The sequence below is a fragment of the Esox lucius genome, chromosome 24, assembly GCF_011004845.1.
Source record: "Esox lucius isolate fEsoLuc1 chromosome 24, fEsoLuc1.pri, whole genome shotgun sequence".
Taxonomy (NCBI): Eukaryota; Metazoa; Chordata; class Actinopteri; order Esociformes; family Esocidae; genus Esox; species Esox lucius.
In genome coordinates, this window is record NC_047592.1 from 20,111,801 (window position 1) to 20,138,677 (window position 26,877).

At 41.7% G+C, this 26,877-nt stretch overlaps 3 protein-coding genes across 3 annotated transcripts; 1 reads left to right on the plus strand and 2 right to left on the minus strand.

Moving 5' to 3' along the window:
- Positions 1-22: 22 nt before the first annotated feature.
- cbln11 (cerebellin 11) lies at positions 23-4,853 on the plus strand. Its single transcript, XM_010865937.3, has 3 exons — positions 23-325; positions 4,106-4,240; positions 4,509-4,853. The coding sequence occupies exons 1-3, from the start codon at positions 115-117 to the stop codon at positions 4,793-4,795; spliced, it is 633 nt and encodes a 210-aa protein (XP_010864239.1). The 5' UTR covers positions 23-114; the 3' UTR covers positions 4,796-4,853.
- Positions 4,854-7,176: 2,323 nt separating this feature from the next.
- On the minus strand, positions 7,177-11,179 carry LOC105007123 (kelch-like protein 13). The gene is made up of 3 exons (XM_034290430.1): positions 10,672-11,179; positions 8,849-9,608; positions 7,177-7,711 (listed from the first exon to the last, which is right to left on the minus strand). Exons 1-3 carry the CDS (start codon positions 11,177-11,179, stop codon positions 7,177-7,179), a joined length of 1,803 nt encoding a protein of 600 aa, XP_034146321.1.
- Positions 11,180-18,555: 7,376 nt separating this feature from the next.
- LOC105007122 (kelch-like protein 33) lies at positions 18,556-26,359 on the minus strand. Its single transcript, XM_010865938.3, has 4 exons — positions 25,850-26,359; positions 20,591-21,530; positions 20,311-20,481; positions 18,556-20,186 (listed from the first exon to the last, which is right to left on the minus strand). Exons 1-4 carry the CDS (start codon positions 26,205-26,207, stop codon positions 19,664-19,666), a joined length of 1,992 nt encoding a protein of 663 aa, XP_010864240.2. The 5' UTR covers positions 26,208-26,359; the 3' UTR covers positions 18,556-19,663.
- Between the last annotated feature and the right edge of the window lie 518 nt (positions 26,360-26,877).

Consider the following 26,877-nt stretch of genomic DNA (forward strand, 5'->3'; position numbering starts at 1 on the left):
CTATCACACCGTATTTACCAAACATCAGAGAGTAGTACTGAGTTTTTTTTCCTCCCAGATTGGAAACGAATAAGGTTAGGAACATAACATTGAGTGAACTTTTCCCTGAGAAGGATGAGTAAAAGCACAGTGACACGTCTGGTCTTGCTGGCTTACATCATGTGTCTGACTCTGGGTGGTTCTGAAGATTCTGTGGTGGACATATACACTGAACTGAAGGAGCTCAAGTATTTGGTGGGAGAGCTGAGCAGTAGGCTGAATACGGCCGAGGCAGCCGTGACTGTGCAAAGGGCTCTGGTGGAGGACCTAAAGAAGGAGTACAAAGGTGAAGTACATTGTAACCCTCAGAAGTGGGCAGTGTTGACTACAGCACATCAGTGTCTTAGGAAAATATGAAATGTTAACACTATCAACAGTTAAAACAACGAAATGAAATCTTTGAGTGATTACAAAATGAAGTGTGGGTTTTAAGACTCTCCGAAGTAAATATGACTATTGGAATAGCAGTTCAGGTAAAATGTGTATTTGAAAATAGAATGTGTATTTTAAAACGGCAGTTAGGTAATTCATTCGGTCTTCAAGAACATGTGTTCAAGAACATTCTTCTTAACAACTCGGATGTTTATTACCTCTATCATATTATTTGACCTCTCCTTGAACTGCCACCTTAACGTGGTGGAGGGGTTTGAGTACCCAGGTGACCGTAGAAGCTATGTTGTCTGGGGCTATATGCCCCTGGTAGGGTCTCCCAAGGCAAACAGGTCCTAGGCGACGGGTCAGACTAAGAGCGGTTCAAAACCCTTTAATGATGAGTTACATTTTGAGCACCGTGACGTCGCCCGGTATGGCGCAGCTGGGGCCCCGCCCTGGAGCCAGCGAGCGCCTGGTGGCCCGGGCCTTTCCCCATAGGGCCCGGCCGGGCTCAGCCCGAACGAGCGACGTGGGGCCGCCTTCCAGTGGGCTCACCACCTACAGGAGGGACCATAATGGGTCGGTGTGGAGAGGATCGAGCAGCAGTCGAAGACGGGGGCCTCGACAACCCGATCCCTGGACACGGAAACTAGCTCTAGAGACGTGGAACGTCACCTCGCTGGCGGGGAAGGAGCCTGAGATCGTGCGTGAGGTTGAGAGGTTCCGACTAGAGATAGTCGGGATCACCTCTACGCACGGCATGGGCTCTGGAACCACACTCCTTGAGAGAGGATGGACTCTTCACCACTCTGGAGTTGCCCATGGTGAGAGGCGGCCGGCTGGTGTGGGTTTGCTTATAGCCCCCCAGCTCTGCCGCCATGTGTTGGAGTTTACCCCGGTGAACGAGAGGGTCGTTTCCCTGCGCCTACGGGTCGGGGATAGGTCTCTCACTGTTGTTTGTGCCTACGGGCCAAACGGCAGTGCAGAGTACCCGACCTTCTTGGAGTCTCTGGGAGGGGTGCTGGAAAGTGCTCTGACTGGGGACTCTATCGTTCTACTGGGGGACTTCAATGCCCACGTGGGCAAAGACAGTGACACCTGGAGGGGCGTGATTGGGAGGAACGGCCACCCTGATCTGAACCCGAGCGGTGTGCACGTGGCACCAGGACACCCTAGGCCGTAGGTCGATGATCGACTTTGTTGTCGTTTCATCTGACCTGCGGCCGTATGTCTTGGACACTCGGGTGAAGAGAGGAGCGGAGCTGTCAACTGATCACCACCTGGTGGTGAGTTGGATCCGATTGTGGGTGAGGAAGCTGGACAGACTCGGCAGACCCAAGTGTAGGGTCTGCTGAGAACGTCTGGCCAAGTCTCCTGTCAGAGAGATCTTTAACTCCCACCTCCGGCAGAGCTTCGACTGGATCCCGAGGGAGGCTGGAGATATTGAGTCCGAGTGGACCATGTTCTCCACCGCCATTGTCGAAGCGGCCGCTCGGAGCTGTGGCCATAAGGTCAGGCCAAGCGGACTGCAGCCCGGGTGGTTGTGGAGGCAAAAACTCGGGCCTGGAAGGAGTTCGGTGAGGCCATGGAGAAGGACTATCGGCTGGCCTCGAAGAGATTCTGGCAAACCGTCCAGCGCCTCAGGAGAGGGAAACAGTGCCCTACCAACGCTGTTTACAGTCGAGGTGGGCAGCTGTTGACCTCAACTTGGGATGTCGTCAGGCGGTGGAAGGAGTACTTCGAGGATCTCCTCAATCCCGCCGTCACGTCTTCCATTGAGGAAGCAGAGGATGAGGGCTCAGAGGTGGACTCGTCCATCACCCGGGCTGAAGTCACAGAGGTAGTTAAGAAACTCCTCTGTGGCAAGGCACTGGTGGTGGATGAGATCCGCCCTGAGTACCTAAAGTCTCTGGATGTTGTGGGGCTGTCTTGGCTGACACGTCTGTGCAACATCGCGTGGCAGTCGGGGACAGTGCCTCTGGGATGGCAGACCGGGGTGGTGGTCCCTCTTTTTAAGAAGGGGGACCGGAGGGTGTGTTCCAACAACCGGGGGATCACACTTCTCAGCCTCCTCTGGAAAGTCTATGCCAGGGTACTGGAGAGGAGAATACGGCCGATAGTAGAACTTCGGATTCAGGAGGAACAGTGTGGTTTCCGTCCGGGCCGTGGAACACTGGACCAGCTCTATACCCTCTATGGGGTGCTGGAGGGTTCATGGGAGTTTGCCCAACCAGGCCACATGTGTTTTGTGGATTTGGAGAAGGCATTTGACTGTGTCCCTTGCGGCATCCTGTAGAGGGTGCTTCGGGAATAAGGGGTCCTGGGTCCTTTGCTAAGGGCTGTCAGATCCCTGTACGACCGAAGCAGGAGCTTGGTCCGCATTGCCGGCAGTAAGTCAGACTTGTTCCCAGTGCATGTTGGACTCCGGCAGGGCTGCCCTTTGTCGCCGGTTCTGTTCGTAATTTTTATGGACAGAATTTCTAGGCGCAGCCAGGGGCCGGAGGGTGTCAGGTTTGGGGACCAAACCTCCAGTTCCATCCTTCCCTCACTTGGGGTGAGAAGAAATCAAGACTCATCTGACCAGGCAACATTCTTCCAGTCTTCAACTGTCCAATTTTGGTGAGCTTGTGCAAATTGTAGCCTCTTTTTCCTATTTGTAGTGGAGATGAGTGGTACCCGGTGGGGTCTTCTGCTGTTGTAGCCCATCCGTCTCAAGGTTGTGCGTGTTGTGGCTTCACAAATGCTTTGCTGCATACCTCGGTTGTAACGAGTGGTTATTTCAGTCAAAGTTGCTCTTCTATCAGCTTGAATCAGTCAGCCCATTCTCCTCTGACCTCTAGCATCAACAAGGCATTTTCGCACACAGGACTGCCGCATACTGGATATTTTTCCCTTTTCACACCATTCTTTGTAAACCCTAGAAATGGTTGTGTGTGAAAATCCCAGTAACTGAGCAGATTGTGAAATACTCAGACCGGCCTGTCTGGCACCAACAACCAAGCCATGCTCAAAATTGCTTAAATCACCTTTCTTTCCCATTCTGACATTCAGTTTGGAGTTCAGGAGATTGTCTTGACCAGGACCACACCCCTACATGCATTGAAGCAACTGCCATGTGATTGATTGGTTGATTAGATAATTCCATTAATGAGAAATTGAACAGGTGTTCCTAATAATCCTTTAGGTGAGTGTATATTGAATATTGAGAATTGAGTGCATATCTACGGAGCCCCCGAGGTGACATGGAGGGGAAACAACTTGTGAAGTGCATGTGGGTTTTATAACTCGCTCATGTGCTTTACTAAAGTACATGCCCCTCCATGCCCAACAAACTACAGTTCAGTGTGCCTAAAGGCGTTTCAGTGCTCAGTTAGCGCCTAGAATATCCTACTTGTGTATTACGTCTTCCAAGTTAAGAATGTGTTGTCATCTTGCTATTCCATTACACTTGTTAACTGTTTTCCTCATTGAAAGTACCAAAAGCACTGCAATGGACATCTTACTGAAGTGTGACTTACTTTACATTTGAGCGACTTAGTGAATTCCCCCTATATTTCTCACAATATATGGTACTTACATAGTCAGCTCACCCTTTGTTAAGCTGTTGTCTTTCCTTTTAATTTAATATTAAAAAAATTCTAATGACATAGTTGCTGTGGTGTTATTGATGTTGCTGTTTTTTTTGTGTTGGCAGAGCGCCCCAAGGTGGCCTTCTCGGCATCCTTGCTGTCCTCAGAAAGTAAACAGCATGGACCCATCAACGCTGAGACTAAACTTGTTTTCGGGAAAGTCCTCACCAACATTGGCAATGCATACAACTCAACCACAGGTCTTTCACATCTAAATCATTCTTTATTGGGCCAGAGGGGTCAGTAGTAACATCTTATTCAAACATTTTGAATATATTATTCAAAAAGTAGTAACATCTTATTCCTATTTCCCATATTAATCTATACATACTTGAATCAGGTGTGTTACTCCTTGGCCAGAATGAAAGCCTGCACCAATAGCATTCTTGGCAAATAGGATTTGTTCAACTGATATAAAGGCTCAAGTAGCAAAGGGTAATTGATAGATGGTGTACTCCTGTGCCTCAGGACTCTTCACAGCACCAGTGAGAGGGGTGTATTACTTCCGTTTTTCTGGAAATGGCTATGCGGGCCATGACATGGGTCTGAGCATATTCAAGGGTGACCAACGGATGATGTCTGTGTACGAATACCACTCCAGTGGAGAATCTAACGACAACGCTTCAAATGGAGTCACGCTGCAGTTGGACCAGGGGGAAGTGGTCTACATGAAACTTTGGATCAATTCATGGGTCTTCCTAGATGGCCGTTATGATTATTGCTCCTTTAGCGGCTTTCTGTTGTTTCCTATGTGAAACTATTTTTGAAATCTTTTTTTTTTTTTTTGCTGTTGTAAGATAAAATTGTGAAACCGACAACTTAGCCATCAAAACAGTGTAGTAAACATATTACATAGGATCCATTAAAAACCGTTTTTTACTCCATCTGGCACTATTTAGCCTTCTAAAATGGCCTTATACAATAAAAGGAAGTGCTTCATATTTGTGAATTCCGCAGATCCTCAGCTACAAGCAGGGTGAAGTACAAATAAAATATTTGAGACGCTTAGCAGAATCAGAAAGGGTTTTATTGCCAAATAAGTTTCACAACAAACAAGGAATTTGTTCTATGAGTGAAACATGTAATACAGTGCCCATAAATGGAAAAAACATGTTTTGTCCCCTTATTTGATTGTGAAAAAATTGCCAATTATAATAAATGAAGTAAACAGCACATTGTGAGTCGCCCAGGTCATAGTATGTCAAGTAACAGTGTGAGGGGGACAAAAATATTCCTTTTAAAAAAAAAAATCAACATGTTGGTCTCCCACACACGTTTTGTTCCTCTTATAACACCTTTGTATCGCTGCAGATCTCCTACCTAATTCAATTTGAAGCAGCTCATCCTGATCTAGGCATCTTTTCAACACTGTCATTTCAAAAGCTCTAAAACCTTCTTTTCAATTCCATCAGAGTTGCCTACTAAGCTTGCCCATCTCCATTTAATACTGCGTGTAAATAAATCCTTTTACCATATGTGTCTATTCATTTATGTAAAGACCTCTGTAAAATATCCTGTGCTGTGGTTATGGTTAAATCTCTTTCAGGTTTTAGATTTCTATGAGTAAACTGCTGTATGCTCACAATAAATTGCGGCCCTTCAGCACCAGTGTTTCCTATTTGTCTAAATGTCAGCAAAGATGGACGTGAAAAGATAGGTCACAATGAGAGACAGTGCATTCACTCTCAGTCATTTACATGTTCAGCTCTATACGACTGCATCAGAATGCATGATTTGTCATTACAGTATCATTTTCAAAATTTGTGACTAAATGAATGATTACAACACAAAATTATCTCTGGTGGTTATGTTTAATATTTTAACAAGTGCTGGTACTTTGCTGTCCTTTTAGTCAGACAAACATCTGACTAAAAGGACAGTTAAGTATTCAATGACAAGTAAGTTGAATCTAATCTCACCCTTGACAGTCACTCCAATTAACATCTACATACCTAGTAAGTTAATTATGAATTGCAATGTCTTGAGCTACATGTGCCATCATCAAATTATGGAACAATAAACAAATACGGACATCACATCCATACAGACCTCACACTAATGATGTATTTGGAATTTACATGTAAAGAAGTTAAGGCCAGTTGATTTTTCAGTAGTCCTTGTAAGTGGATGTTGCATGGACTGTACTTTTTTTTTACTACATTTTATATAGGCTTTCTATGATTTCTATGAAGTGGTGAAAGACAGAGAAATGTGATAAAATAGGGGTTGATGGGATTTGAACCTATGCTGGATATTTTTTTTTAATTGTATTATTATTTTACCAAATATTTTCCCTCGCCCACTAATGGTGTCTAATTTTGCTTTTGTGGCCTTCCCTCATCGCAAAAACATGAAACCTGGTGAAGTACAAGTAGTACACAGTAAAATAAATAACATGAACAAACAATTCAAGAGACAGAAGCTAATACCTATGTATTACTCTATCATCCTTTTCAATTCCCTGAGGGGCACCAATTAATTCAATTCATTTGATGAAAATACATAGAACGCACTAGATCTGCCTTAGCAGTACAATGCTGTAAGGCCAATGCAGAATTTCTGTGAAAAACATACTTCTGTTCTCAATTTATTTGAACAGGCAACTTTTCTCATTTAAGTGCTGGTCTTCCAAGGGGGAAGCAATGCCCAATCCAAGGCATTCACAGAAACCTATAGTCTGGACGTTAAGCAATGGTACATCTGATTATTTATTGTTTTATGTACGAGAACTGTAATACTAAGATTCATAAATACAATTGAATACATTGCTCTAAGATTAGAGATAATATATGTATAATCAGATGTGTTTAAGACTACTGAACATTGTTCTGCATCACTTTCACAAGGAAATTCCCCTAAACAATTTGCCCTGTAGTGTGTAGATTACTGGGATTAAATCATAATTCATATTCATGAAACTCTGATACATTGACACAAAAATAATAATTAATGAATTATTAGGGAAACATAGGTATTGAAATGCATTCTTAGTGATGACCAATGTGTAGCAGTTTGAAGGTAGGCATGTTTTAATGTCTTCAAATATGGTTCTCGAGAAGTATTGTAAAACCTTTGAAACACAGAAAACACACTTCAAAATCTGTAAATAGCTCTAAAGGACAATATAGCTTTAGTTTCAAATATTCTGACATTTTCTCAAGTGGTTCGGCAAATGGATCAAACATGCTCGTATGTCAGTGTTGGGCCCGGGCATCACGCCCATGTTCTCCCAAAACTGGAGCATGGGATCATAACGATGCACCAGTCTGGTCTCCCTGTAGTTGTCTTTGAAGTATCCTCCCAGTACATAGAACATCCCCTCCAGAACCACAGAGGCAGCCCCAACATGGGGGATGGGCAGGTTCGTGAAGGCGCTCCAGGTGTCAGTAACTGGATCGTAGACCTCGCAGGTCAGCTGGTCGATAGATGTCTTGTCTTCATCCAGAGTGATTCCTCCTGCCACGTAAAGATGCCCATGCAAAGTCTCCATGCAATGATAGGCTCGGGGCTGCCTCATGTCTGCCAGGTAGATGGTTCCTCTCTCAGGGTGATATGTGAACATAGATGTCAGACACCGGTACCTCTGATGATATCCCCCTGAAATGAAGATCTTTCCATCCAAAACTGTGGCAGCATGGCAACTCAGGGTCATATCCAAGGGTCTAGCAAAGCTAACAAGAATGCCAAAGACAGCAAACATCAGTTAACAATAAACATAATAATTTCACATATTTCTATCCCCTCCTAATTTCTTGAGGTCTTTTTCACTTTTTATGTATTAACAACATAGCAGGTTGGAGAGACTCAAATATAACGATGTGTCATGCAATGCATATTTCACCAAGAATTTCTGCTTCTAATCAAACTGTTCACTCAACCAGGAAGTATTAAGCAGCAAATACAAAGCGCATTTTCTACCCTTTAACCACGACTGATGTTGGGGCCATGTCAACCTACCACGAGGATTTGTTTGAGTATGACAAGATAGGGCCAAGAGCACATTGTTGGCCTATAAACAGTTCCTAGTGGAACACTGTGCACCTACAAGATCAAACATGGCTGTTGGCTGGGAATGTGCTCTCCTCCAACATCTATGTACCTGCAGATAGTTACTGACTGAGCAAACAGTGTGATTAAAAAGCAGAGCGGCTTGACAAAATGCATGGGTAGGGACGTTCATTGACTCTAACAAACCTGCCGTAGAGCTGTTGCAATGAGGCAAAGCTATAATCTTGAAGTTGATCTTACTAAATTCAGTTCCACATAAGCCATTTGTAAAGGTTTCTGTTATTTTCCAGGATCACTCTTTGAATTTAGTCAAGCAATTCAGTGTTACCATTCTCCTGTTCTATCAAACATTACCTCCAGGAGTCTGTGTTCATGCAGTAACTCTCAACACTTTTCAGGTTTGTTTCTGGATCACTGTCCCCTCCAATGGCATACAACATCCCCTCAAACACAACAATGGAAAAGTTACATCTTTTCTCTTGTAAGTCAGCAAGTCGCTCCCAGCTATTCTGAATTGGATCATACCTGGAAGGAAATAAGGACTAAAATATGAAGGAAGAAAATAATGCAAAAATTAAATTATGTAGACATTTTGATATAAACTTAGATTCATAGCTCACCTGTAGACTGATTTTAAAACATTAAGTCTGCCAGAATAATCCTGTCCTCCAACCACATACAACTTCTCTGCAAGGACTGCCACATCGTGGCTTAATCTTGGTGGGTTTGGCATTTCTGTAAGCAATCTCCATTCCACATTCTTCACAAGTCCTATGTAGCTCTTCAGAGAGTTCCCAAACCATAATTCTCGGCTGGGGTTTTGCCGGCTGAGGTCGGCCGAGATCTGGTCTCCACCCACCAAGACCAGACTATCCTTGGGCTGGTAGACTCTACACAGGGTCCGAGGTGCAATATAATAGGAGTGAAAATCCTCCAGTATAGTCTGGTAAAGACGTTTTGTGTTGCATTGAGTCCACAGTTTTGCGGTTTTAACTTCCTTGAACTCATTGTCAGTCATGAGGGGAAAGAAAATACTCTTCATCAGCTCTTTGGCGAATCTAAGCCTTTTGCTGGGACAGGCCTCGATCCAAACCGCTACAGCCTTGAATACCACAAGCTCTGAGGTTACAAGGAGAGAATTGCTTTTCAGGTATTTTCTAAGCTTGTTAGCTGGCAGGTCTTGGAATTTTGGGGTAGTCGCCACATTTTGAAAGTGTCTCAGGACAAATTTATTGGCTGTCTCAAGAAGTTCCTGCATCCCATAAGCCTCAGCAAAGGAGGCCACATCCAGACAAGAGTGGGCATTCATTTCCTTCTCCAAGAAGCTGAGGCACATTGAGAGAATGTGCTGGAACTGGAGCTGGAGGGCAGTGCAGGAGATCTCAAAAACACATCCCCAGTTGAGTTGGATCGACCCACTGTAGGTGCAGCTAATCAGGGCCTCCAACTCAGAGGCCTCCAGGAAGGGAAGGTTCACACAGAGCTGCTGGGATTCCTTCATCCCGCTAGTGAACATTGCCCGGAAGTAGTCGCTACTGGCAGCCAGGAGTACTCTGTGGACTTGCAGGAGTCAAGGGAGAGAAGATGATATATAGATAGTTGTCAACCCCAATGTTGACAAACTACTTAGTAAGATGTGTGTTTGAGAAATGTTTGTGTTGAAATGAAAGTAGGCATCTACCTCCAAAATGTGACTCATTTTTCGTGTTGTTTAATTTCTGCATTCACTTTTGCTCAGTTTGATGAAGGGTGCCCATGCTTCTTGCGTTGACTGTATACAGTCACAGCCCATACATATTTGAACAGTGACACTAGTTTTGCAATTTTGGCTCTGTACTCCAGAACTTTGGATATTAAATTGTAATTGTTTAATTGCAAGCATAAGTACATTTTACAGGACCAAAGGTGATTAGACAAATTAACTTTTTTAATGAAGTATTGTTTTAGTTTTAAATTTTTTATTATTGTGAGCATTCTTTGGTCATTCATGTAGACATAGCCCTGGGTCTAGCAGGTGATTTGGCGTTGGTGAGCTAACCAGTGCTTTCTTTCTACTTTAATCAAGTGGTTGATTGTGGCACAACTAATGTTTTGGCTATGTCTTTCACTGATTTATTCTGATGTATCTGTGTCATGATGGCCGGATTGACTTGCATTGACACTTCTTATGTCCTCATATGGTCAGACACCAGTAAACGAGTCAAATTCAAATGCAAAGCCAAGAATCAAGTCTAGACATTGGCGGTTTGCTTGTGCATGCAGAAATTATGCAAACACACCATGACAGCTGTGAAGCCAACTGTCACAGTAGTTTTGGTACACTTAAATGTGGGGACTACGCACAAAACCTGCTGTAATTTATAATGGTTCATCCAACATAAAATCCACGTATTAAGTTGCCATAAAATTAAAGCTGACATCCTGTTCTTTAACCCTTTCAGAAATGTATCATTTCAAATCCATTTCAAGACATGCATGGGTAATTTTGCTTGAAAATCCATAAATTGTCTTCTCTACCACGGTATAGTTAGGACTTTGGTCCACTCACCACAAAACAATGTCCTGCCAACCTGAATAAACAGTCTTCTCTACCACGGTATAGTTAGGACTTTGGTCTACTCACCACGGAACGATGTCCCAGCGACCTCCAGCTCCACATCACAGCCCAGTCCCTCTTTCCTCAGCTGTCTGATGGACTGAAGACTGAGTTTCATCTGTTCTTCAGCAGAGACCTTCCTTTCTTCTGCTCTCATCTCTACTGTCTTCATCTTCTCCTCCTCTTCACAGCACAGTTCTAAAACTCTGGGGACCCCTAGTGTTGTAGCTGCAACCTTTATTTGGACCAGGCGGTTTCTGTTCAGAGCTGCTATGGTCCCAGTGTAGGCAAACTCCAGCACCCCTGCCAGCCCTTCGCTCCCCACCTCAGGACCCAGACTGATGGATATCTCAGGCCGTATGTCAGCATCTCTCCTCTCCATCACTTTATCCCACTTGGGCAGTCTCTGGTGTACCAGGGAGCTGACCGCAGCCAGGACAGGGGAATGTGCCTGGAGCAGCTGCCCATCGTCAGTACTAAGAGACACGTCAGTGAGGAGAGATGAGTCCCTGAGCTGCTCCAGGGCTTGGAACATTTCTCTGGCATAGGAGTCTCTACTGTATACCCTAACTGAATCTGTATCCTCTATTCCACCCTTCTGCACTCCAACGTATTCACACTCTTCTTTTACTTCTTTAACATGTTCCTCTGCTTCACATGTCTCTCTCCTTAGGTCTGTCTCACTGTTAATGAGCCATCTATATCCTTTGTATTTTGCTCTGTTGCAGTGATCCTCGAAATCTGCTTCTTTTCCCTCACCTATGTTCCCTTCTCGATCAGCCTCTAAGTTGTGATCTTCCCCCCAAAATGGAGTCACCAAACTTCTCTGGAAGCCTGGTACGGCAAAAGCCATTTACAAATCTTCAGAGTCTGCCTACCCCGTTAGCTTACTAGCTTACAAACTACTATCACGAAAAACATCCAAGAAAGACGTCACTCAAAACTAAGTCTCCGACACAGGTGTTTGGGGAGGAGTACAACATAAAAGAAACATACATACTGTGTCCAAACATCTGTAGTCATTCTCAATTTAAGTTATCTCATTGACTCTGTGATAGTCTGCAGTCTTCTTTTCTCCCCTCCCAACACTGTCAGGACCCTGCTACAATCTCCCCCTTCACTCTTGTTGTCTGCACTGGCTCCTGTTTGACAGAACCCTTTATAAATCCCCTTTATACATTCTCCACCATCAAACAAGGAGCTATATATACTCTCAGAGCATCTCTTAAAGTCATTCCATGGTAGGGAATATGTTGTTTTCTTTTGTTCATCGTTATCAAATACACTTGACTGTTTTTAAATAAATGTTTATGTACAGATTTCAAATAAAAGATGCCAGAGAGTAGTGTTTTTTGTTTGTTTGTTTTTGGGGCAGTACCCTTTTGTGATTTAGCAAATATCAGGGACCCCCTTATTTCCAAACCCCACTTGAATTATGTTAAAATGGCATTAAAGGAGTATTCCACTGACTTTGGCAGTTATTGGCAAAACAAAAAAGTTTTTTGTCCTGGAAAGGAACAATTTAGAAGTCCACTATCTGGCACTGCAGAGAAATTGCAAACTACCATAATTCTATACAATTTCTCAGGGACATATTCTTGTCGATGGATTTCTCGAGACAAACACCCTGCCTTTCCATACATATGTTGCCATGAGACTGAGAGGACAATGTTATAGTTTAAAAGCTTTATTATGTGCTTAATCTGTTGTTTGTAAAAACTGTAGTGAGTCCACTGACTCTAGTTTGAGAACCATTATCCTAAAGATTTCCTCTCAAAGTTTAGGTTTTCTCTGTCTTTAAGCAGTTCGGTGCTCTATGTTTATCTCAACTCAAAGCTCAGAAGGTCAAGACTCTAGAACTATGAATATTGGAATGTTCTACTGTATGCTTGGAGCCTGTTTGAGCTCCTCCACTCCCAAAGCTTCACCAAGACATCCTAAGGCTTTGGCCACCTACCAGTGTGTTCTGGGGCATGTGACTAGGGGATCAGTGGCAGTATGGCATTCTTAGAGGGTCAGCAGAATTGTGTTGCTACTCCACAGCCAAACACTGGGTCACGAATGTAGGAAAAAGGGGCGTGAACGCTAAGGAATAAGATACTTGAACAAAACTTGATATGTGATCTTTATGGACAAAGGTTAACACAAACAAATCTGTCGAGGAACACCGTATTGTAACAACATTTGGTTCACATATTACAACCAGTATCAAGTATACAGTTGTGCTCATAAGTTTGCACACCCTGGCAGAAATTGTGGAATATTGGCATTGATTTAGAAAATATGACTGATCATGCAAAAAACTGTCTTTTATTTAAGGATAGTGATCATATGAAGCCATTTATTATCACATAGTTGTTTGGCTCCTTTTTAAATCATAATGATAACAGAAATCACCAAAATGGCCCTGATCAAAAGTTTACATACCTTGAATGTTTGGCCTTGTTACAGACACACAAGGTGTTTTGCAATTTAAAAATTCTCAATGCCGCTAGTAGTCAGGATGTCCAATCGAAGAAGAGGAAATCAAAACAAAAAGACCTTGAAACCAGAAAAGGAACCAGGCAATCCTAGTTCAGGCGATTAGGAGGGATGAATATTGTAGTGGCTGGCAGGTTTCAATCCCTGGTTTTCTATGTGGCAGACTGTCTTTAATCATTACACTATTTAAACAGCAGAATGCAACTTTTACCTCAGCCATTACAATTTTGTTGAAATAACGTGGACAAAATAACATTTATTAGCGGAACTAAAGAGTAGTCTTGCACAAAGACTATATAGCTAATAGCTAAACATCCTACTTATAACGAAAACAGTGACTCCAATCACTTCATGGCTGATTTGTGTCTTTGGAAAACAATAACAGTATATAAGGGCCACGTAAAACAATTCTTGTCCTAAACATATGAGAATCATGGTATTACAGAGGGGATATATATTGTTGTGTGAAGGGTGAAATGTACTGAGTGGATATACATATCTGAAACACAATATTTAGAACATCTCAGAGGGGAATTGAACACGGGTCAGAATATTGCAGAACAGGGATGTCCCCACTACACCACAGGGGCTACAGGTTGTCCCCACAGCTGTCTATCCTCTCCAAATGTAAATTGTACCCCAGCCATTACAATTTTGCTGAGATAAATTTGGCAACAAAATGTTTGTAACGGAACTAAAGTGTACTGTAGTACAAAGATTATTATAGATGGATAGCTATACATCCTACTTATAACAAAATAATTGACTCCAATCACTCCATGGCTGGTTCCTTTCTTTAGAAAACAATAACAGCATAAAAGTGTCACGTAATACAATTATTCTCGCAAATAAATGAAAATCATGGTATTTCACATATGTATTGTTGTGTGAAGGCTGAAAAGCACCTAGTGGAAAAGCATTTATGAGATACAAAATTTGGAACGTCTGAGAAGGGAATCAAACTGGGGTTACAATATTGAAGGACTGGGATGTTCCCACTACACCACAGGGCTGGCTCCTGGACTGAATAGTCTCACCGGGTTGTGATCTATAATAACCGAAATAGCATACACATGCATATTTTGAAAATCCACCAGAAACATTTACAATAATATAACTTTTAAAGACAATGGTCCAGTCGTCCTTTACACCAATTGTCATCCAAATCCATTAAGTTGTTTTGGAGGAAATGTCGTTTAAGTGTGTTTTTATCCTACGGCAAAATCGTGAGAAACATCTGTAATGTTTATAGCGCCCCCAAGCGGTATTTCTGTATGGGAGTTTTCATGTCCATTCCTAGCAGACACATTTACGAGTCTGTTTCGTTTCGTAGCTGTTTGATGTTCCATTTGGGTTTAATGGACGTCTAAAGATTTCAGCCATATTGTTTGAGGTATCAACTTTCCTTATATAACATTTAAAGATAATGGTTCAAAGGTCCTTCTCACCAAACGGCATGCACATCCGTTCAGCAGTCCCGGAGGAGATGTCGTTAACCTGTTTTTCACCAAATTCAAAATGAAGGAAAATCCAAGGGGCGAATTTGAAAGACCCCAGAGACTTTTTTGGTCAGCATGAGAAGGGGTATATCTGGAACTTGGTTGCGTGTCTCTACGACATTCGGTTCATGAGATCTGAGCTTCACTTTTTCCATTTTTGACTGAGTACTACAGCGCCACCATGAGGAGTATGGGTACCATGATGGCCAAGTTTGGAGCGTTTACAATCAGGCAAAGTTTGGAGCGTTTTGAACCAGAGGGGACCGAGCTATGGACCTCTGAAAATGGCCCTGGAGAATAATAGTAATAATAATAATAAAACGTACAAACATAAAAGGGTTCCAGCAACTTTGTTGCTTGGTCCCCTAAAACAAACTTAAATCTTGGAGGGGAAAAAATTCTAAAATAAAAACTCACAATAACCTGGTTGCATAAGTGTGCACCTTCCATCAGGCCGGTGGTACAGGTCTCTTCATTTCCACACAAGCAGGCTCAGGAACACTTTCTTTCCATCTGCTGTAACCCTGCTGAACCATCACTAACCATACCCACTCTATGTACTACTGGACTCTGACACTGCCTTGCAAAGTCTGAGGTTTTCAGTTGTTACAGGTACGTGTCTACCTCAGGAACCTCATTGCTGCTATCCCTGCATTTCAATTGCACATGCTACCCTACTCCTTCAATTTTATTATACTGTACTTGTTCAATTACAATACAGTTGAATCTAATCTAATGTTGTCCTGGTTAATGTCAAGTTGTCATAACAAAGACATTGATAGGTGATGTTGTCTCAGTTAACGTCAAGTTGTCATAACAAAGACATTGACACAATACTTTGTCTTAGTTAATGTCAAGTTGTCCTAACAAAGAAATCCCAAACTATGCCATCTAATGACAACATTCATAAACGTTCCTAATTCCTTCATGTGTCATGTCATAGCTATGACAGTATCATGACAATGTCACTCTCAAGTAAAGTGTTACCTTATTTTTTTTAAGGTACTTCTGCCTTAAATTCCTTACACTCCTTCATTCATAAAATTAAAACACCATATTTTGCCTATAAAATCCCTAATTACTAAGGCAGTATGTTTGTATTTTACTTTAGCAGACAATAGGTTTCTGTGCACTTCAGAATAAATTTGGCTACTGCTATGAGCATTTACATCATCAGTAATGAAAAGTGATGAGCTCCAGTGGCAGCCATACATGCTGCAATAACACCCCTTTACCATTGCTTTCAAACTATGCTGAGAACTTTTTTTGTCCACAATATCCTCAAGCCATCACTTCGCTGTTGATGTGGAACTCCGGCTTCTAATCCAAGATCGCATCCCCTACAAGGCCATCGTGCATGCCAATGGCGCACACGGAGTATAGTCCTGCAAATTTGTCATGATTATTTTGCTTCAAAAACATACAGCTGCGGAAAAAAATAAGAGACCACTGCACCTGTTCCTCACTCAAAACTTTACTTTTCAACCTTTTTAGAAAGGAAAATAAAATTGCAGTGGTCTCTTAATTTCTCCCAGAGTTGTTTATTGGCTGACACTATGTTTTTTTCTACAATTTTAAATATTTTGAATAACCTTTGACAATGTCATCATAAACTGTAAGGCCAATTCACTTGATATTTTATATGGAGGTTAAAGATATATGTCTAAATGAAGTTTCATGAAAGAAGTAACCTTGACCCCATTAGTGATATGTTGACAACACTATGATGACTGACAATGTCAAATGTTATGATGATAAAAAAATGCCATGTAGTGTTAGCTATCTGAATGCATTTACTTGTGAACCTTTTATCCTACATAGCTACACTTTCATATCTAATATCCCTGAATGTGCTGTTCTATCCATACGTACTGTTCAAAAGACCCAGTGACTGGTTACACAAGGTCAGCATTTGCAGTGCCAGACAGAGGCGTCATGCTTTGGAACGTATTGTCAGTATCATCTGGCTATTGCTTGCCTTGCAGTGGGTGAAGGAAGTCAGAGTAGAATGAGTGGTCATATGCTGGGAATGCAGTGTAGTTCTGGAAAGCTTACCTCTTATAGTAGTTCAGATGGTAGGAAAGCAGACTCACGTACAGGACCTCTGAGACATGGCAGGACCTCACTTGAGCCCTTGCCTTTAAGAGCATTTTGGTGCTGTAGCTGGCTGACCCAGAATTTATTGTAAAAGTGAACAGTAGCAAAAATTGATATAAGGATGGAAGAATCGTGAGTAGGTTTTTGTTGTTGATTTGAGGATGGGTTTGACCATGTTTTGAGGATGGGGTCGACCATGGAGGAAACTGGTCATTGCTTCACTACAGCAGTTACAGTGGGGAGAACAAGTATTTGATAAGTAGGGTTGTCCTACTTACAAAGCATGTAGAGATCTGTAATTTTGATCATAGGTACACTTCAACTGTGAGAGACCAAATCTAAAACAAAAATCCAGAAAATCAAATTTTTTAATAATTAATTTGCATTTTATTGCATGACATATGTATTTGATCACCTACCAACCGGTAAAAATTCCGGCTCTCACAGACCTGTTAGTTTTTCTTTAAGAAGCCCTCCTGTTCTCCACTCATTACCTGTATTAACTGCAACTGTTTGAACTCGTTACCTGTATAAAAGACACCTGTCCACACACTCAATCAAAAGACTCCACCCTCTCCACAATGGCCAAGACCAGAGAGCTGTGTAAGGACATCAGGGATAAAATTGTACACCTGTACAAAGCTGGGATGGGCTACAGGACAATAGGCAAGCAGCTTTGGTGAGAAGGCAACAACTGTTGGCACAATTATTAGAAAATGGAAGAAGTTCAAGATGGCGGTCAGTCTCCCTCGGTCTGAGGCTCCATGCAAGATCTCACCTTGTGGGGCATCAATGATTATGAGGAAGGTGAGGGATCAGCCCAGAACTACACGGCAGGACCTGGTCAATGACCTGAAGAGAGCTGGGACCACAGTCTCAAAGAAAACCATTAGTAACACACTACGCCGTCATGGATTAAAATCCTGCAGCGCACGCAAGGTCCCCCTGCTCAAGCCAGCGCATGTCCAGGCCCGTCTGAAATTTGCCAATGACCATCTGGATCATCCAGAGAAGGAATAGGAGAAGGTCATGTGGTCTGATGAGACAAAAATAGAGCTTTTTGGTCTAAATTCCACTTGCCGTGTTTGGAGGAAGAAGAAGGATGAGTACAACCCCAAAAACACCATCCGAACTGTGAAGCATGATAGTGGAAACATCATTCTTTGGGGATGCTTTTCTGCAAAGGGAACAGGACGACTGCACCGTATTGAGGGGAGGATGGATGGAGCCATGTATCGCGAGATTTTGGCCAACAACCTCCTTCCCTCAGTAAGAGCATTGAAGATGGTTCGTGGCTGGGTTTTCTAGCATGAAAACTACCCGAAACACACAGCCAGGGCAACTAAGGAGTGACTCCGTAAGAAGCATATCAAGGTCCTGGAGTGGCCTAGCCAGTCTCAAGACCTGAACCCAATAGAAAATCTTTGGAGGGAGCTGAAAGTCCATATTGCCCAGCAACAGCCCCGAAACCTGAAGGATCTTGAGAAGGTCTGTATGGATGAGTGGGCCAAAATCCCTGCTGCAGTGTGTGCAAACCTGGTCTTGAACTACAGGAAACGTATGATCTCTGTAATTGCAAACAATGTGTATCAAATACTTATTCTACCCACTGTATATTATGTATTTTCACTTATTACCACTGAGTTGTGTGATTGTTACACTTAGTCAAAAAATTCCACTTAATCTGACAATTGTATCAGTTAAACAATCATGAGATCCCATTAAGAAAAAAATATTTGTATATTTTCTTCACAAAATTAAATCATAGTAAACCTATTGACAAAACTATCACTAAAGAGACCCAGTCATAAAAAAAGTACCAACAAGCTAATGCGACAATGCTGTATTAGAAGGACAGAAATGAACAATGTTTTAACAATTCTACTGAAATATATAGCAGCGAGGGAGGTGTGGGTTTAGGAGAGGAGAGTGACAGCAACTAAGTTTTCCAAATGACTAACATATTACTTGTTAAATATCATCTCTTCTGATGACCCATTGAAACTGAGAAAAGATTACAATTTTATGATGGTTTGAGTTTATGATTCAATGCAAACAAACTACAAGCCAATTCACCAGTTTTTTTTTTCTTACAATTTAAAAGAAAACCAATAAGAAAAGGCCAGTTCAAACAACAACAACCCTAACTAACTGCAAGTCGCTTTGGATCTGATTTAAGCGCATCTGCTAAATGACTCAAATGTAAAAATATACAGTATTGTCATTTCTGTATACATACATCAGTATCTTCAAATAACAGCTGAGAGTATATACTTCAAAATCTAAACTTGTAGTATAGAACCCAAAACAGAAAAAAGCACAACGTAATGTATAGTTTTTTAGATTTTCTTTGTGATTGACTGTTTCTCGCTCTTTATAATGAATGGATTCAAATCCACTAGCTTTACTATTATTGTTTCATGATCTCAGAATAGCATCTACAAGATGGTGAGCAGTCATTAACAGAAGACACCTTGCTTTTTGGATCTGTGTCTAGTACACGGTTCTAAATACATAAATTATATACACTAGCTTCACAATAAAAATTGAGAGCTAAAGACATTCCAAAACCTAAAATACTGCAAGTAAAAAGATTAATTTTGTGGTATGAATATTGTAAAAACCATTTATCCATCTATCAAAACAAGAATAACAAGCCCTATTTACAGTGCTGACGGTTATCATGTTTGCATTTTTGGTCATGAAAGAGTAAAGCCTTGTTCAGATTTACATGTATTTCGTTATAATAAGCTAATTATTAGTATTGCGTTTTAACATTAGGGTTGGAATAAAAACACACAAGTTTGGCTGCTCTCCAGGAACATTTGACCACCGCTTGTGCCAACCCCAAACCCTAATCGCAGAGGTGTTGCTAGGATCACAAAATATTCGGGGCTTAGGCCACTTTTTATAACTGTGCCACTCTATATCTCAGCATTATTTTAGTGTCTTAAATGGTCAGGCAGGTGGAGCAGACAGGCTCGTGTTTCATTGTTGGGTCCGGGCATCTTGCCCATGTTCTGCCAGTTATGTGAAGTTGGTTCATAACGATGCACCAGACTGATCTCCCTGAAGTTCTCTTCACAGTATCCTCCCAGCACATACAACATCCCCTCCAGAACCACAGAGGCAGCCCCAACATGGGGGATGGGCAGGTTCGGGAAGGCGCTCCAGGTGTCAGTAACGGGGTCATAGACCTCGCAGGTCAACTGGTTGATAGATGTCATGTTTTCATCTAGAGTGAGTCCTCCTGCCACGTACATATGGCCATTTAAAGTCTCCATGCAGTGATAGGCTCGAGGTTGGCTCATCTCTGCCAGGAAGGTAGTTCCTCTGTCAGGGTCGTAGGTGAACATTGTCGAGAGACACTGGTACCTGCATTGATATCCCCCTGAGATGAAGATTTTTCCGTCCAGCATTGTGGCAGCATGGCAACTCAAGGTCATATCCAAGGGTCGGGCAAAGCTAGAAAAGAAAAAGAAACAGTTTTCATCTTTTGAATTGTTCAATCATCTAGTTGACCATCCTTAACTTCCTCAAGCAATTTAGTGTTATTATTCCCTCCAGATCTATCAAATTTTAACAATACCTCCAGGAATCTGTGTTTGGACAGTAACGCTCCACGCTGTCAAGGTTAATTTCTGGATCAGTATCCCCTCCAATGACATACAACATCCCCTCCAGCACAACCATGGAAAAGTTACACCTTTTCTCTTGCAAGTCTGCCAGTCGCTCCCAGCTGTTCTGATGTGGATCATATCTGAAAGACAAAAATAAATTAAATATGAAAATAATGCAAAATATAAATATGAGAAAATGTAGATTGATAATGTATTTTTTTTTTTACATCCCAAGGAGTCTTTGCTCACCTGGAGACCAAGTTTAAAACAAAAACTCTGCCGGGATAATACTGTCCCCCAACCACGTACAACTTCCCTGCAAGGACTGCCACCTCGTGGCTTAATCTTGGTATCGTTGGCATCTCTCCAAGCAACTTCCACTTTAAATTTTTCACAATGCCCGTATAGTTCCTCAGAGAATTCACCATCCACATTTCTAGGCTGGGGATTCGCCGGCTTAAGTCAACTGAGATCTGATCTCCACCTACCAAGACTAGTATGTCCTTGGGGTGGTAGACCCTGCACAGAGTCCCAGGTGCATCATTGTAGGAGCAAAAGTTATCCAGTATAGTAAGGTAGAGAGTTTCCATGTTGTGTTCTGTCCACAGTTTAGCTTTTTTAACTTCCTTGAACTCTGTGAAGGTCATAAGAGGAAAGTATACATTATTCAGCAGTTCTTTAGTAAGTCCAATCCTTTGGCTGGGACAGGCTTGGATCCAGTCCAAGACGGCCTTAAAAACCACCAGCTCAGAGGGAACACAAAGTGCATTGCTTTTCAGGTATTTTCTAAGCTTCTCGGCTGGCATGTCTTGGAATTTTGGGGTAGATGCCACATTTTGGAAGTGTCTCAAGACAAAGTCATTTGCTATTTCAGTTAGTTCAACAATCCCATAAGCCTCAGCGAAGGAGACCACGTCCAGACAAGAGCGGGCATCCATTTCCTCTTTCAGAAATCTGAAGCACATTGAAAGGGCACACTGAAACTGCAGCTGAAGGGCAGTGCCAGTGATTTCAAAAACACACGCCCAGTTGAGGAGGAGAGACCCGCTATAGGAGCAATCAATCAGGGCCTCCAGCTCATCGGCCTCCACGAAGGGAAGTGCCACACAAAGCTGCTGGCATTCCCTCATACCGCTGGTAAACATTGCCCGGAAGTAGTCGCTACTGGCGGCCAGGAGTACTCTGTGGACTTTGAGGAGAGAGAGAGAAGAGGAAATGTATTACGGTGTTTATCATCAGAAGCCTGAGTGTCAGATTAGGAACTCAAAGTGATCTTATGTGGCATGGAGTACCGCAAACAAAAGTGGCGCATCTGCAAAGCGAAGGTCGCTTTAAGCGACGTCAATTTTACACTTCCGCATGCATTGCTAAGATGAAACAGATGCACCACGATAACTTGAAAATGTTGAGATCAATTATTTGAATAAATGCTTCATGAGGACATTTACATGTTGCAAGTTGACATACATTTTGTTTTGTTTATCTCTGCTGAAAAGGGACTCAGTTGCAAAAAAGGGAATTCTCCAATCATCTGTTTTTTTCTATTAACTTTTTAAATACCTGGGTTTGCATAATGATAACGTTAGGCAACGTTCATAGGCAATTGCAGGTGCATAGGCCTTTCATAACATTCCATACGATTTTCTACCCCATCTGTCTTCAGTGAGCTGGTCCACATATCCAGCTGTTGAGTGCTAGACAGTTTATGTAAGGGGAAAAAAACAATGTTTTGTAGATTACCTTGAAAATGCATTATTTCACTGAGTTCATAATTTTAAGGTATCATTTGAATATCCTGGTATCCCACGATAACATTACAAAATATTTACTAGTACAACTTGTGAGTTTTTTGTTAATATTTACATGTTTTATTTATTAATGTAGGCTTTCATGTTGTGGTTGCTATGGACTCATTTGTGACCCAGTCCCTTATTTTCATAGCTCTAAAGTTCTATAAAGAACTAATAAAAAGAATGACTGATTTGGGTCTGTAGTGACCCAATCAATAATAAAAACTGAATATAAATATAAACTAAAACATCATTATTACAAGGCAATAGTTGCTAATGTTGTTTGTGCACTTTTACCCATACATTTATTAAATAGTCCCAAATATACAATGTATGGATAGGCAAAGCTGGCCCCAGGCATAAGCAACATAGGTGGTTGCTTAGGGCCACCAACCTCTAGTGGCCCCAGTCTGCGAGTGACCCCTGGACCAATAGGGAAGAGGGGGGCCCCAAATCATATTTTGCTTAGGGCCCCAAAAAGGCTAGGGCCGGCCATGTGTATAGGATTGACTAGAGAATAATCTTTTCAGCCTGGATATTGACCAAATTAACAACTGGGTAGAGCTCATAAATATAGAGTACAACTAATCGAACAAGTGGGTTGTGTCTGGTGCAATCAAAAGCATAAATTCATTAATAAAACATTATTGAAAACATGTCATTTCTGATTTGGGTCGTTGTCGTGCTAAAATGTGAACTTCATCTACAGCTTTCAAACGGACACCTGAAGGCCTCTCCTCCTGATTCCACTAGTGACCATACCCCTGTGCATCCCACAAAGGCAGAAGTGTTGCTAATATTAAACATACCAAATCTGAATTTACACTGAAACAAATCCTGGGTTTCTGGGGTTTTAGTCATGAACATTATGCAGAATGATGCAGTTTGCTTTAGTCCGTTAAGGGTCTGTGCACATCTTAGAGCTTGGATAGGGAAATAATTTTGTAATTCATTGTATGTTCAAAAATGTAAGACATAAATAATATTCAGGGAATATTTTTCTCAGTGTTTAAATACTGAAAAAATACTGTAAAGCCACAACCCCAATAGGCCACACTTTCTGAAAATAACAAATTGATTATATTTAAAAGGACCCCGTTTCTGGGTAAAAAGAATATCAAAAAATGTTGGGGAAATCCAACATTTACGTTTATTCATGCAACCCAAAAGTCTAAATAACCCAGCATGTTTTCTTTCTTACCGAGGGTTCGGTAACCAAATAACCAACATTTAGCTCTAAACAATCATCCTTTATAATGTATTATTAGATATGTAATAAAGACTTTATTGTTTACTGGCTTATTATTAGACCTGTGAATTGTTACAGACAAAAGGGTATATAGGATATATTGTTATATCTTAATAGAATCTCCAAAAATGTATTACATTATTTACAGTGGATATAAAAAGTCTACACACCCCTGTTAACATGCCAGGTTCTTGTAATGTAAAAGAATGAGACAAAGATAAATCATGTCAGAACTTTTTGCACCTTTAATGTGACCTATAACGAAAACAATTCAATTGAAAAACAAACAGAAATCTTTGAGGGGGAAAAATTACAAATATAAAACTCACAATAACCTGGTTGCATCAAGTGTGCACACCCTTAAACTAAGACTTTGTTGTAGTGCCTTTTGATTTTATTACACCACTCAGTATTTTGGGTAGAAGTATATTAGCATGGCACATCTTGACATGGCAATATTTGCCCATTCTTCTTTGGAAAAGTGCTCTACATCTACTGTGCACAGCCCTCTTCAGATCACCCCACAGATGTTCAATTGGATTCAGGTCTTGGCTCTGGCTGGGCCATTCCAAAACGTTAATCTTCTTCGGGTGAAGCCATGCTTTAGTGGATTTGGATGTGTGAATGTGAACTTCATCTTCAGCTTTCTAACAGACGCCTGAAGGTTTTGTGCCAAAATTGCCTGGTATTTGGAACTGTTCATAATTCCATCCACCTTGACTAAGGTCCCAGTTCCAGCTGAAGCAAAACAGTCTGAAAGCATGATGCTGCCACCACCTTGCTTCCCTGTGGGTATGGTGTTCTTTGGGTGATGTGCAGTGTTGTGCAGTTTTGTTTTTGCACCAAACATACCTTTTGGAATTATGGCCAAAAAGTTCAACCTTGGTTTCATCAGACAATAACACATTTTCCCACATGCTTTTGGGGGACTTGATGTTTGTCTTTGCAAACTTCAGCCGGGCTTGGATGTTTTTCTTTGTAAGAAAAGGCTTCCATCTTGCCACCCTACACCATAGCCTATTCATATGAAGAATACGGGAGATTGTTGTCACATGTAGCACACAGCCAGTACTTGCCAGAAATTCCTGCAGTTCCTTTAATGTTGCTGTAGACCTCTTGGAAGCCTCCCTGACCAGTTTTCTTCTTGTCTTTTCATAAATTTTGGAGGGACGTCCAGTTCTTGGTAATGTTTCTATTGTGCCATATTCTCTCCACTTCATGATGACTGTCTTCACTGTGTTCCATGGTTTATCTAATGCTTTGGAAATTATTTTGTACCTTTTGGATACTTCTCCCAGCTGAACTTTTTATGTGATTAATCAGAGTCACTTTAAATGATGGCAGGTGTGTAATGACTTACACACCTGCCAAACATAAGTTTGAATTACAGGTCACATTAAAAGTGGAAACAGTTCTGACATTATTTATCTTTGTCTCACAAAAACCTGGCATTTTAACAGGGGTGTGTAGACTTTTTATATCCGCTGTATTTAAACCATGAATACAACTAATATTTATCATTTAATGCCATTATTTCATTTCTTAATTTTAATTTCAAATATAATTATATTTCATCATACTAGATTATTTTTCGTATTATTTTATAACATGGTATTATTGCATGCTCAAATTATTGTTACCATTATGAACATGTATGATGTAATTGGCTTGATCCCGGATGAACACCCATTACTACCTATACAGCAAAAGTCTTAGGCACTTCAAAGTCGAGCTAAGGCTTTCTGTGGGTAGTAAGTGTTTTAGTGTAAATACATATATTATTTCTTTACAAATGAACACTAATCCAAATAAATGTCTTAAGTTACATTTTCAGTGCCTAATATTTTTGCACAGTACTATACACTAATGAGCCCAAACATTATGACCACTAACTGGTGACATGAATAATGTTAATCATCTCCTAATTAACAGCCCATATCAAGGTCTGGGTAGATGGTAAGCAAAAAATCAGTTCTCATAGTGAACATGTTGGATGCAAAAGAAATGGGCAGGACAAAAAGACCTGAGTGACTTTGACAAGGACCAAATTGTTATGCCCAGACGACTGGGTCAGAGCATCTCTGCAACGGCAAGGCTTGTGGGGTGCCTCGGGTCAGCAGGGGTGAGAAAGAAAGGACAAAACACAAACTAGCGACAGGGTCTTTGGGCGCCTAGACTGATGCGTGAGGGCAACAAAGGTTAGCCTGTCTGGTAGAAACCAACAGAGTGTCTAGTTGCTCCTCCTTGCTACTTACAGGACTTGAGGGATCTGCTGCTTATGACTTGGTGCCAGATATCACACCTTCAGAGGTCTTGTCGAGTCCATGCCTTGCCATGTTTGTGCTGTTTTGGCGCGATGCAGAGGACCAACAGCATTTTAGGCATGTGGTATTAATGTTTTGGCTCATTAGTGTATAGTCTCCTATCATTGCGCATTGTCAAGATAGCTTTTGACGGCAGTCAACTCACCATGAAATAATGTCCCACCAATCTCAAGTTCCACATCGCAGCCCACTCTGTCGTTCCACAGCTGTCTGATGGACTGAAGAGTGAGCTTCATCTGATCATCAACAGAAACCTCATTTTCTGCCTTCTCTTCTCCTGTCTTTATCTTCTCCTCTTCACAGCACAGTTCTAAAACTCTGGGGACCCCTAGTGTTGTAGCTGCTGCTTGTATCTTTGCCAACGTGTCTCGGTTCAGAGCTTCTATGGTCCCAGTGTAGGCAAACTCCAGCACCCCTGCCAGCCCCTCGCTCACCACCTCAGGACCCAGACTGATGGATATCTCGGGGTGCACGTCAACATCTCTCCTCTCTCTCCTCTCCATCTCTTCGTCCCATGTGAGCAGTCTCTGGTGTACCAGGGAGCTGACAGCAGCCAGGACAGGGGAGTGTGCCTGGAGACACTGCCCATCCTCGGTGATCAGAGTCAGGTCAGTAAGGAGAGAAGAGTCCCTGAACTGCCTCAGGGCTTGGAACATTTCTCTGGCATAGCAGGCCCTACTGTATACCCTTACTAAATCTAAATGCTCTATCTCACCTATCAGCTCTTCAACATATTCCCACTTTTCTTTTACTTTTTGAACTTCATTTTCCTGTTCTTCAACTGTTTCTGTTTCAATGTCTTTTTCACTGTTTTTGAGACTTTCATATTCTTTATCTTCTTTTTCTACATTCACCTGATAGTCACTATCTGTTTCACTGCCCTCCCATGCATGCTCTTCTGCCCTTAATTCTTTGCTAAACTCTTGTCTCCATAGATTCTCAAAATCCCTCTGAATGGAGGGTCCAGCAAAAGCCATCACGTCCAACAAAGACAAAAACAACAAGCTGCCTTTGTCAAAACAAATTCCTCAACCTCAGTCTAAATTAACATCTATTAATATTACATATGAAAAACATTAGCCAAGAACTGCCAAAATCTCTTCCCACATTAAACTAACATTGGGTAATGTACTTTGCACAGGCTTTGTTTAAGAAATTCACCAGAAAAGCACA

Coding starts and splice junctions, on each gene's coding strand:
- cbln11 (XM_010865937.3), top strand. CDS start 115: ATGAGTAAAAGCACAGTGACACGTCTGGTCTTGCTGGCTTACATCATG. Junction 326..4,105: donor CCTAAAGAAGGAGTACAAAG/GTGAAGTACATT, acceptor TTGTGTTGGCAG/AGCGCCCCAAGGTGGCCTTC. Junction 4,241..4,508: donor TGCATACAACTCAACCACAG/GTCTTTCACATC, acceptor CCTGTGCCTCAG/GACTCTTCACAGCACCAGTG.
- LOC105007123 (XM_034290430.1), bottom strand. CDS start 11,179: ATGTTCCAAGCCCTGGAGCAGCTCAGGGACTCATCTCTCCTCACTGAC. Junction 9,609..10,671: donor CGCTGGGACATCGTTCCGTG/GTGAGTAGACCA, acceptor GACTCCTGCAAG/TCCACAGAGTACTCCTGGCT. Junction 7,712..8,848: donor AACCCCAGCCGAGAATTATG/GTTTGGGAACTC, acceptor CATTCTTGTTAG/CTTTGCTAGACCCTTGGATA.
- LOC105007122 (XM_010865938.3), bottom strand. CDS start 26,207: ATGGAGAGGAGAGAGAGGAGAGATGTTGACGTGCACCCCGAGATATCC. Junction 20,482..20,590: donor GTTTTAAACTTGGTCTCCAG/GTGAGCAAAGAC, acceptor TTTGTCTTTCAG/ATATGATCCACATCAGAACA. Junction 20,187..20,310: donor CCAAACACAGATTCCTGGAG/GTATTGTTAAAA, acceptor TTTCTTTTCTAG/CTTTGCCCGACCCTTGGATA.